The sequence below is a fragment of the Dermacentor variabilis genome, chromosome 6 (genome assembly GCF_050947875.1).
Source record: "Dermacentor variabilis isolate Ectoservices chromosome 6, ASM5094787v1, whole genome shotgun sequence".
Taxonomy (NCBI): Eukaryota; Metazoa; Arthropoda; class Arachnida; order Ixodida; family Ixodidae; genus Dermacentor; species Dermacentor variabilis.
The window spans coordinates 144,327,370-144,339,761 of NC_134573.1; the positions used below are offsets into that span (position 1 = coordinate 144,327,370).

The following is a 12,392-nucleotide window of genomic DNA, read 5'->3' on the forward strand; positions in this document are numbered from 1 at the left end:
TTGTCAGAATTCTCACTACTACAATGAGTCATTGTGCTGGCCATAACAATGTACAACGTAAGAGTACTCCTGAAAATAATTGGCCGAGACTTCAGGCCCTGTATTGTGGCAGTCCTGATAATTCCAAAATGGTACAGGCATGACACTTCCATACATTTTGATGACATTATAGTTGGACATGTTGCCTCACTATCCAGTGGCAGTCAACACTTACGCCACTATATCAAGAAACTTGCAGAGTAGCTCAGTAGTGCAATGACGGACAACAGAGCAAGGTTGTGTTTGTAGCTGTGGCAACCAATCTTCATAAACCAATGTTTTGAGACACTGCTGTTTGAGTGTCAGAAGATCCAGTGGGTGTTTTGCAGCAATAGCTTTTATGGATTCAATTTCCTGGTTGTTTTGACATTCCCGTTGGAATCCCAAAATCCTTTGTGAGAAAATTACGAAGAAAAATTTTTCATTGTGCAGCAGGGATTTGAGCTAGTGATTGCCAGAAGATTGGCTAGCCCAGGATTCTATATCTCAACCACTCTGCCGATACTACAGCAGGGGAGAATACTGATACCAGAGAGCGTTATCGCACCAGCAGCTAGCCATGATTGGCTAAGGCCTGCTCAACTCCTGCATGTTGGATAGAGCTGGCGTCCATGCTTTCGTGTTCTCGCATGTTGTCCTCCTGCTTGCAGAGGCAATCCTAAATTAAATTTTCTTCTACGGTCTTGTTTCCTCAAAACATGGCTCGAGGGGGATAGGCCACTCTGGATTGACTGAGAAGTACACCCAACAAAATACCAAAAGGGGTAAAGGCAAACCTTCAAAATTAAGTATTAGGCAACTAAATGGTAACACAAATTTTGAGAGAGCTTATACGTAAACTTAGGGGAAAAAAGTGCACTATGGCTGGTAACCTAGCAACGTAATCTTCCGAACGCTTCAATTAACTTGTGCAGAGCAGTAATCATAGACCCACAGCTTGTGCCTAATCGACAGGCTGCAAAGGACAAAATATTTGGTGTTGCAAGCGCTAAACCTGGATTACGAGTCAGGAATATGAGAAACTTCTTCAGAGGAAGGACAAGCAGGAGCAAGAAAAAAAAACGGTGAATAGTTTTTGGTTCATTACAAAGAGAGCAGAGGTTAGTTATGGATAAACCAGATCTATGAAGGTGCAAATTTAGGTGGGGAACTCTACAGTTGAAGCTTGATAATGTCACCGCACACTGTTGTGAAAGGCATTTGTTCGTATTCCACAAGATTTCAGATGTCGAAAATCATCAGAGGAATGTAGGGATGATTCATTACACTTCGGAAATAAATGGCATTTAAATCTAGATCCTGTTATAAAAGAAATCAGGAACATTACTGACAGCGATGTGAGCGAGTCAGCAGATTCATTTAAAGAGATTCCACTATGTCCGGTACCCAGACAAAGTGAACTTCACACAAATTGTCCGAGGCAAGTGTCAAAAATATAAGCAGCTGTGACTGATGTCATACAAGCCGAAAGAGAATGTATAACAATTATTGCTTTAAATTGCTGTGGGCCCAATTTTCTGATGGCCAGGATAATTTCCAGAAATTCTGCAAGAAATATTGGGGTGTAATCAGCGAGATGGAGAGCAAAAGACCAGTTAAGTTTAGAAAAGATGCCAACCCTGGCCTTCTCTAAACATTGTCTTGTGTATGTAGGAATAAACCAGTGAGATGGAAATCAACCAAGATAATCTTGAAGGAAACCTTCAAGTATTTGCATTGGAATAAGTTTTGCGTGTTTTGAAAAAATATTCTCAAAAATCAATTTCAGCTTCAACAAATTTGTTCTTGGAGAAATCAGGCACAGTAGATAAACTTGAAATTTTGATAACAGCAGCTCAATAAAAACAACTTGTGGCTGCTGATAACACCGCCAACATGTTCTGAAAGATGGATCAGGAGAAGTGATGAAAACGGATTGCTAATGGGAGAGAGATGCATCATATAACTTCAGGAAAGTCGGCACAGTAAGCTGCTTAAATCTGGACTCAAGTGGGATAATTCCAGCCTTGAGATAAAGCACATTGTTAGCCACAAAAATTGGAGGTACAAGACAAAGACTCAGAGCTTGCCTTTCCTGTAGTATTAAAGCCCTTGGTTTGTATGCTACACATCCTGAAAAAAGAACAGCTGAATTCAAGAATGGGGCTGGCATAAAGTTTATAAATCATCAGTAATGTAGCCCCATGCATACCAGTGTTATTACTGAACCAGCACTGCAATCACATCGCACATTCTCCTTTACTACTATTTGCTTCGATTTGCTGCTGCCAGTTTAGCCTGCCATGACATGTTATCCTTAATTACTTCAAAGCTGCAGCTTGCGGTATCGCCTCATTTCGACAATGAAGAGATATAAAAACAGGTTTTGACATCAAAACAAGTAACGAGCACTTATTGACGTTGACAGAACTCAGTCTGTCCAGCCAGGACTCGAGTTCAGACAAATACGATTGTAAAGCTTGGTACAGCGGATTGATGTGCTGCAATTAAGAGAAAAATGCAATCTCATCAACATAGAGATAGAGTTGAACATCCGGATGAACTGGTACAGAAGATAACAAAATGTTAAAGAAAAGCAGAGAAAGAAGTGATCTCTGTGGTATGCCTGTCGTCTATACATATGTAGCCGATGTCACCCCCATCCTTGAAACAAAAGAATTGTCTACCAGAAAGGAACTCTTACATCCAGGCCACTTTATAGACTGGAACAGCGCAGCTTGCTAATCTAGAAATTAGAATTCCATGTTCAACACTGTCATAAGCTTTTGAAATATATAAAGTTACTAATGCTGAGACATCTCCCAATAGTTCTAAACGAGAAGAGGTTTAACTGAGGGGCTTGATTTTTATGAATCATAAGAAGCCAACAAATGACACCAAGGAAAACATAGGCGAAATTACTTGTAGTTACTAATTGAATTAAAGAAATGTTAGCCAGTGCCACCACTCACAAACCTTGGTGAAGCATGTGGAACATCCTTTCTGCCGCAGGCGTCACGAGTATGTGACCTTTTTGGGCGAAAGCAACTGGTGCTGATAGTCTTACAAGTCATGCAGCTTTCTAAATCAACATGAGCTGACCATACTGAACATTCAGGCCTAAATCCTACTTGTCTCGAGCACAGAATACCCTGAGAACTAAATTTATTGACCCTGACATGGATTACCTTTTCTACTGTTTTGACTAGAAATGTAAGGGAAATTGGCAGAATGTTGTCCAAGACATACCCGAGGTTTGGATTTTTAAGTAAATGCACAATTTTTTTCAATTTTCCAACAATTTGAAATACGTGTTTATTGTAGTGAACAGATAACTATATTTAACAGTGTAATGACAATGACTGAGCACATCTGCCTCATCTAGTGCTTGGCTTCTCATGTTTACTGTATGACGCTGATGTTCTGTCCCCAGCAATAGGCATGAGGCCTATTATTAATGGTGTAGCCCAAATATAAATTTGAGATGAAAAAAAGAATTAAAGTAGTAGGAAACTACCTATCTTTCTCGACCCCCAATTTTTGGGTCATGCCCGATAATTCGGACGCCTTCGTGGCACCACCATGTGCTCCATAGAGTCAATGTATAAGAACGTCTGAAATTTCGGGCGCAGAATAACTTCGGCATCAGATTTTCCGGACTTTTCGCCACGAGTGCAGGTCCACGGCATTAATCAAATTAAGCAACCATGGCCGCCATTTTGATTATTTCGCCACCTCGCCCCAACCCCACTCGTGAGGACTGGGAGGCGACCCTGCTCGGCTGCTGTGATCTGCAGGCCCATATGGCCTTGGTCGAGCACAACCGGGCAGCGGCCAACCCCACCTAGTATTTGTCACAACCTTAAGGGCTGACTCATGCACACTACCTTCATGTAACTTATTGCTTTTGAGAGCAATAAAAGTTTTTCACCATCACCCCGTGCCAGCGCTCTCGCGCCCAGATCCGCTGGCAGCCACAGCCATACCGCGGCAATGCGAGGCTTAGCTACTTTGACGTTCACTACCAAGCTTTTCCCTGTTCGGTGCCATGCCTTTCATTGAAACGATTCGCTGCTCTTCGCAATGGCCCCGACTCCACCTTCATAATGCATTCATTTTTTCGCACATTTTCTTGGCACCTAGGGAGTCGGAAAAATCTGACGATCAGTGGCTAGGTCTGGATAGATAAGAGGAGAAAGAAAACCCGATTCTTTCCACCGGGAGTGGCACATTCATGGCCAGTCCCTCGTAGTGGGCTGCACCATACCCATAGGCACCAAACCACCGGGAGGCGCAACTTCCACAAACAAATGCGATTAACATTTTTTACTTATCGAAAGATTGCTCGCTCGCACCTTTGCTCGCACAATTGCTCGCTCGCACAGTTCGAGGCTTGCTGCGCACTATATTTTGCAAACTATCATGTTACAACCTCATGTTACGGGTGAAATAATCTATTTTCTAGGCACTTTTGTGGCAGTCCCCTTTTAAATCATAGACAGAAAGTTGGAACAGGCCTGCGTGAAACTTGTAGTTATTAAACTGGGCAAATTAGTCACAGAAATATTGAATGAACTCTGGCAAAGTTACGAAAATAATGCAATGAACCGTGTGCAACGTTTCTAGCGGCAGAGGTGCCTTAAAGGTGGAAGAACATCTCTTGGAAGATGACCAGCGAGACTTGCAGCAAAAACGTTATGAACTCACTTATAACGATAACCAAGCCATGTACGAGCAATTGCAGGAGCACTGGCACCAGCGCATTGCTGCAGTAAACAACTGTTATGAAACAAAATTATATTGAAGCTTTAAGTACGTAATGTACTGTAACGCAGTTTAATAACTACGAAAGTGTGACCTGCAGAAACCTCTTGAGCCATGGTTCACTACAGTCAGATTCCGAGCGCATGAGCTCTGCTCTCGAGCAAGGAGTTGATGACGTGGCCAAATCACAAGCCCCCCCGGTCTTCTTCACTGCAGTAATTTCTTTCTCAGCAGAGCCTAGCATGCAACCTTTCCAACACACACTTGCATATAGTTACACACACAGAACAATTCACGTAAGAATGTGTGGGGTTGCTGCTTTAATAACACTATTTACATAATGGGAACTGTGCGTCAAACACGGGTCCTGCAGATGGTTCCTCATCACCATGGTGCAGAGCGGCTCAGAATGTAAGGTCCTGTTGAAAGGAAACGGGAAGAACAAGAGCACACTTTACTTAGCACTTTGAACATCACAAAAACTCAGCAGAACTCATAGAGGTGCATGAGGAACACTTGCCTGGTTGGGAAAAGTTGTGAAAATTACGTTCTGTTGTGTTGCTGGCTCCTGGGCAAGGATGTTAGCTGCAAGTACCAAAGCATTATGTTAGAATGACGGCAACAGGTTGTTCAGCCACCTCACTCTAACTTCAAAAAAGAAAACAGGTGCAAGTGGTGAAATTCTTCATGTAGACACCACTAGCATATGTATTCCATTCACCATATTTTACATGACAGCTTCCATACTGTTGCAAGGTGACAGTGCAGCCGTATGTGTTGTACAAAGTGTTAATTACTAGTAAAGGTATCAGCAAGTTATTTACAGGGCGTAATGTCTAGTGAGGTTACAATGTTGCAAATGCCATAGGAGTCCCTGCCACCATAGAGTTTCGAACTAACACTAAATCTGGCACTGCAACCACCATTGGAATAATAGGTAGTAAATACTACATGGATTCTTTTATGATTATGGCATGGCTTTGTTGAGATTTGGCATGGCTGTCGTTTATTTGTTATTTCAGCTGTGTTGTGTGCTAGTTGCACATTTCTTTAGAGCAATGGAGTGTTTTACGTTAGATTACAGCAATCTGTTAATCAATTGCAAATTCATAAATAAGCCTCTACACTACTGTCTGTGGATGCTGCTGGATCTGTATGGCTTTCAGGCAGTGGCACTTTCCATGGGTGACTGCTGTAGATATTTTTAAAATGTTATAGTGCAATGGTAGAAATTAGAGGAGGAATGAGGCTAATCAAGGCCAAACAACAAATTTGAGTTCACAATGTTATGTTAAAACAAGTGTGGAAGCTGTTCAAAGCCTAGCGCGAAATTTAGACAAGTTCATATTCTACCTATCATTCCCAAGCTGGACAGAGTAGTGAGTTGATCACTGTCCTGTTTGCACTGCAGCTGTCAATGTTTTCAGCTTTTTTTTTTATCAACAAATGTCGCTACTTTTCTAATCAATATCCATCATGGCACTGGCGACTCATTTTACAAGTTGTGACCGGCACTAGCTACATTTACATGCAATTAATTGGTTTTGAAATGTGTGATGTGGGCTTTCAAGTTGACATTCAATGCCGACTTAAAAATTAGAGAGCTTACGACTTGTGTAGCAGTCCAGTGGTTAGTGTGTCCAGTCCTCATTTGCACATAGGCACTGTGGTTTGGGTTAGGTAGACTTGCGCTGTTGCTAATGGCTGAAGTTTTCTTTCACTGTTTAACTTGTTTCATGGTGAACATGATACTCTGCATTAGAATCTCAAGAATTTTCTTTTGAATTCATATCTGTGATGACGAAGTCATCATAGATATTCCTGTCCTGATGACATTTACATGCTACAACTTTTCCCTGTTCTGAAACCAATCACGCACACACAAGGGATAACTCCATGCTTAATAGTACTAACAAGCAACTACTAGTATGCTGACATAATTTATCCAAGATATAGTGATGAGTTGTGGGCAATGCTCAGCACGGCGCAACATCGAGTTTAACATTTCACATCCTTTACAAAACCACACATCTCTGCTTACATGAATGCAACATGTTTCAGAAATAATCCCATGCACTGTCACGTTTATGTAAATGTGCCTATAGACTGATAAAGCACCCTGTTTAAGCACTCTTTAAACTCGTTTTAAGCTTCAAGTCTTAAGCGAGGGCGGAGGGGCACTGTAACAGGCTGACACTCACGGAATGTGTCGTCTGCAAGTTCTTCAAGCGAGGTTTCAGATGCAGACGCAGTTCCAAGGTTCTTCTCCCCTTTCATGGCCTGTGCAACAAAGCAGATCAAGAGCATGTGTTAGAAACGCTCTTCAAGTTATAAAGAACAATTCGCATTTGATTCTACTCACCACCTCGCGATATTTTTGCAGGTAGAGTTTCAGTGGTTCTATGTAGTTGTCAAATCCCAGGGTTGACATGGCGAAGAGGATATCTTCTCCGTTTATGGTTTTCCTCTTCTCTTGGTGGCAACGGTCACTGGCTCTGGGACAGCAAGCTTAGGAATTCTCTATCTGCCAATAGTACTTTCATCACACTAGCACTTGCTTAAGAAACATAAAAAGAACACACTCTGGTAAGCCACTCTTAAGTTACTCTCACTGTTACCTTTAAAGGGATAATAAATGTGCTGATAAGGTCTAGCTAGAATGATACAATTGCAATCCTTAAAAATCTCAGCATTTTCTCCGCAACCAAATGGCGAGTTATAAGGAATCCCAATAGTAGACCAGAAGCGGCAGCCTGGATCAAGCACTCTACAAGCTTTCAAATCTAAATCTGGCATTGAGAAAAACTGTGCCACGCTGAATTTCCGAGAAAGTTAATGCACATGACCAGTTCATGATGCAGTGTCTCAATTCTTGTTAATCAAGGGATAATGGAAATTATAGTGTTGGCAATGCTATCACCTGCAGTGTATGAAACTACAATTAGAGCCCATTTCACCAGGAAATGCAGCCAACGTGCAAAGTAGCACACACTCTGTTGCACACTAGTGTTTACACAGAGCACCAAAACAAAGTAGTCCTCCTAACAGTAGGAAACCTTCTGCTCAAGTTAAGATGAGTCCATGAACAGTGAACTGGAAGAGAGTTCCCCACTGCGGAGTAAGTAAATCTCAACTGGCCACTTATGTATTACTTAACCCTGACTCAATCTTTTAGCACCTCATTAAGCTTGGCTTAGAAGTGCGCCGTAAATGAGTAGAACTCATCCTTGACAAACACAAGCATATATGGCTTGGGAGTTCATTAAGCAAGGTGTAATTGGTCTCTCCAAATAACAGCACAAGTGTGAATATAGGCACACAGGCAAGGATACTCGCTGGTGATGAAACTGACAAACTCGGACACACATTCTTGTACGCACTCCTTCGCATCTTTGGCAATCTGAAAAAACAGAATATTCAGACTGTGGAAGTCATCAAAATGCTTAAGATTTGGTCAACAGCAACTGATATCAGAAGCATGCTCCGTACTGCGAAAAGCACGGTTAGATTTTTGTAAGCAACTGGCAAAAACAATGTACACATTTGAAAAGGCAGTGGTGAAGAAGATCGGGTGTACATAAAGAAAAGTAGGGTCTGCATTCTAGCACATATGTGATGTGCTTGAGAAAAAGATCAGAACTGCTGTCATGCAGGAACAACTTCATAGTATAGCAGGTGAATCTTACCTTTCCGCTTTTAGGAATGGCATTCTTCATTATTCGAGCAACGTTAGCAATAGGGAGAAAGCGATCCTGCAAATGAGACAAGAAGGGGCAGGCTTCAAAGAGCCTGAAGGCAAAGGCAAGTACACGCAATACAGTACACACTGTTCAAGTAGTGATCGTACCTGTTCCCGTAAGGGTTCAGTATCTTTCTGACTGTCACCTTGGTCAGAGCCATCACCAGCAATTCCAAGACCGTCCTCACCCTCCGTGCCAGACAGAGAGCCTGAACAAGACAGAGACAGATTGTCCAGTGAGTAGAAAATAAAGTACTGACAGAGTGAAAACACTGCAAGGAAAGCGAGGACACAACACAAAACGATACGGTATACGACATGAGCAATTGTGCTGGCTATTTTGTGTACTCATATTTGCATAGTTTTCAGCCGTGCGCTCCTACCAACTCGCCAAAATACAGACATTATTCATGTGGTATATTTGACTGGCCGCTTCAGACTGCTCTGGCAGTGCCACGAAAGTTGTGCAAGAGAAGTTTAAAGCTACGTCATAAAAACAAGAAAGGCATAACGGTAACGTTATGGCTTCATTATTGCCACTGTAGCCTTTTTATGCTTCCAGTAAGGCTCAGTTGCTGCCTGACAGGACCTTTGTAGCGCTATCAGAGTGCTCTGAAATTACCAGTCAAGTGTGCCGTTCAATGTTTCTCCACTTGGCGTGTTCCATCAACTTGTGGTTGCAGAGGGCAGCAGTGCCTTATTTTCAGTGAGTCATAACCATGTTGTGACAATGTTATGGTTGCTAAATTAAGCAACAATACCTTCATGCTTTAATGCACACTTCGAGCTCGAGTGCACAAGTATGCAGTGCCTCCAACACAGGGATAGCTATATCAAGCAAAGGAATGAAGCCTTTGCTACTGCACAGGGTGGTACAATATGAAAAGAAACATGATTTGCATTAATGCAAGAAACTTTGCAGGAAGGAGAGTTCGAACATTAATTTCTAGCTCTTGCTAGGAGGCCTTCTTGTTGAAGAACGTTCCCTGAAGCACATTCAATATTTCAGATCTAGAACAAGGGCCTTTGATGGCCTTGAATGTGTCACCTGCTCCTTCTTATACTGGTCTTGCCTGTACACCAAACAACAAAAATTTCTGGAACACAAGGGGCCCACATAGAAGTGATCTTTTCTTGTATATTTTCTATGCAGCTAGAAACAGATATGGCAGTGTGATGGCCATAGACAGACACAACCACCACCATTCCAGTTTCTCGGTGGACACATTAAGGCAAGCAAATCCTAGCTTTTGTAACTGGGCCTTCATTGCGGCAACAGGAAAACAGTAATAGCAAATACAGAGCTTTAGTGCAGTGGATACACTCTGTGGTGACATATCCAACATTATTTAGTAGACACATCCAACATCGGCAGCACTGGTGGCGCCATCTTATGACATTGATCAACCACAACACACTTACTATAGGAAGCACTGCTGTCTTGCACAGCGTTTTACTTTTGAAAAACAAAGATGCAGGAATGTCTTTCATAATGGTTAAGTGGCTGCCAGCACATTTACACTGTCGGATAAGTGGACTTCTGTTGGTAACTGCAATAAAGATCCGACTGCATTGGGTGGGCACGGTGTCACAAGATGTGGCTTCCAGCATACATCTACATTATCATGTTTATGCAATGCCGAAACTGTTTGATATTCCATACCTTCTGCATGCACTATGTATTGGCCACTCGCTGAGAGGAATGAGTCGGTAATGTTGCCACCATCGTTATCGCCGTTTTCCATCCTAAGGAAAGAAACAGTTCAATTTGAGACACGGTCAAGTGTAGATGAAATATTACAGTATGCAACAATAAAACAAGAGTGCAATAACCCCCGTATTCAGAAAGGCATCTTAACTTGAAGCCCGTGTTTGACTTAAGTGATGCCTGTCGTGAACGCACTAAAAGAAACGCAATGAGCATCCTGGGCACATACACACCAGGTGTCACTTATATCAAGTCAAGCATGGGCTTCAAGTTGAGATGCATTTCTGAATACGGGGTAAGAGTGAAAAGCTTATTTTTAGGTTAAGATGACAAATGCCACAATGAATATATGTCTAACCAGGAAACAAATTTTTGTCATCTCGTATACAATGATTGGCTCACAGAGTGATCACATAAGGACCAATTGGCTAAATAAAGAAAGCACTGCAGGATTTAAGTGTCCAGAATGGTACCCTATGGCTACCAACCGAGCACATTTACATTTTAGTGAAAAATCATCAACCTTGTAAGTTGGCTCTCTAAAGACATGGAGAATGATTAGCTATCCTGTTAAAAACTTGGAGCTTGATATTGAGGCTCAAGAAGCTTGTGCGGTTGAAACGTTAAAGACTGCTGCCAATTAAATTTTTATTGTGATATAAATTACCATGGACGTATCAACTAAGGTGCTAAATTTTCTAAGTTAGAGAGAATTGTGTATGGTTTTAAGTGTTGTTAACAGTTTTTCCCAGCAGAAAATTATTGCAAGTACTTTTAGGAATTACGAAACCGATCGCCTTCACAATAAAACTGCTACTTGCCATGCGCTAAGCCAAATGAGGAACAAGTCTTCGTAGTACAAAATGTGTCAAAGCCACACAAAAATTTTATTTATTCGTGTGTTCACCTTAACTGTCCGTGCAATTAAGCGTGTACTACGTGCAACATAGGACAGAGACGAAGCCCCACTGCACTTTGCTCGGGAGGATCAATCAGTGAAGCTACGCGCTTTAGATCACGCTGCATTGACATCAAAGCTCACGCAAATGTGTGACGAAGCACTTCTAGGTGCAGAATATAACATTCTTGTGCCGCTCCAAGTCTGCTTATCTGTTGCGACATATGCGCATCTACACAATCTACGAGTAAATTTTTCCGCAATGGAAATCGCGATAAGTGACGCCTGTTTGCTTGGTCAAGCACCCTTGTGAACACGATCGGCCGGGGCACCTGACACAACGTTGGACTCGAAATCCTGCAGGTCGTGCTCAAAATAGACCCCGGAAGAACGGCAGACTAGAAAGGGGGCCAACGGGATGCAACTCCCCTGCCATTGTAGCAGTGCCGGCGCGTTGCGCTCAAAACAAAAACTGTAGCGAGAAAAAAACTTGCTCTCTAAAGCAGTCCCCCGAAACTGCTAGGCCTTTTTTTTTTTCTTCCCAAATGGTCGAGGCATATGCTTCCAGTCTATCGCAAGTTAATTACGAAGGTATCTTAGAACAGCGTCGCAAACTGAACAAACACCCCGCATCGCGAAAGATGCATCGTCGGCAAATGCCAGCAGCTATGTCTGTTCGCCTTGACATTTGCCCGTGCTCCCGCGAAACATCGCAACCGCCGTGGCGAGTACAGGCGGACCGAAAAAACTCCAACATTCAACCCCGCGGAGTTTCAGTATCGCAGCACGTGCTTCGTATCGCGGGCGATGTTTAATTCAGTGCGTCAGCTTCGAATGACGAACCAGACAACCTATTGGTCAAAGTCACGATAAAAGGACAAACCTGGAAGCGACAGCCACTTGGTTGGTCAGCCCAGAACCAGTAAGCGACGAGCGCACAAAGGCTTCGTTAGAACTTAGCTAATCGGAAGGAACGGCACCGGCGACGATCACGGGACGGCCACATGAATTAATTTCGCGAAAAATGCACCGCTACTGCAGTGCTGGGTCTCAAAACTTTGCTGCAACCACGGCTCAGCGCAGCTATAAACAAATCTTCGCACAGTTGCAATGGCTACTGCCGTGAGTGAAGCGGCGAGAAGGAGAGAACGCAATGCCAGTTTCGAAACCACTTTTATAAATTTTTATTTTTTATTTTGGAAATAGCAAATACGTCAATATGTTTACTCTGCACTCACAGTTCACTTTTTTGACACTGAAAATAA

At 42.5% G+C, this 12,392-nt stretch overlaps 1 protein-coding gene across 1 annotated transcript; it reads right to left on the reverse strand.

Annotated features, from left to right (window-relative positions):
* Window positions 1–5,085: 5,085 nt before the first annotated feature.
* On the reverse strand, window positions 5,086–12,268 carry Nf-YB (nuclear factor Y-box B). The gene is made up of 9 exons (XM_075696121.1): window positions 12,011–12,268; window positions 10,185–10,267; window positions 8,630–8,730; window positions 8,469–8,534; window positions 8,115–8,182; window positions 7,145–7,277; window positions 6,984–7,062; window positions 5,303–5,367; window positions 5,086–5,201 (listed from the first exon to the last, which is right to left on the reverse strand). Exons 2-9 carry the CDS (start codon window positions 10,264–10,266, stop codon window positions 5,187–5,189), a joined length of 609 nt encoding a protein of 202 aa, XP_075552236.1. The 5' UTR covers window position 10,267; window positions 12,011–12,268; the 3' UTR covers window positions 5,086–5,186.
* Between the last annotated feature and the right edge of the window lie 124 nt (window positions 12,269–12,392).

What these genes read in the sequence shown, in the direction of transcription:
- Nf-YB (XM_075696121.1), bottom strand. Translation starts at nt 10,266, where the DNA reads ATGGAAAACGGCGATAACGATGGTGGCAACATTACCGACTCATTCCTC. An exon ending in CTGAACCCTTACGGGAACAG is followed by an intron (nt 8,535 to 8,629) that starts GTACGATCACTA and finishes TCTCATTTGCAG; the next exon opens with GATCGCTTTCTCCCTATTGC. An exon ending in CCATTCCTAAAAGCGGAAAG is followed by an intron (nt 8,183 to 8,468) that starts GTAAGATTCACC and finishes CTGTTTTTTCAG; the next exon opens with ATTGCCAAAGATGCGAAGGA.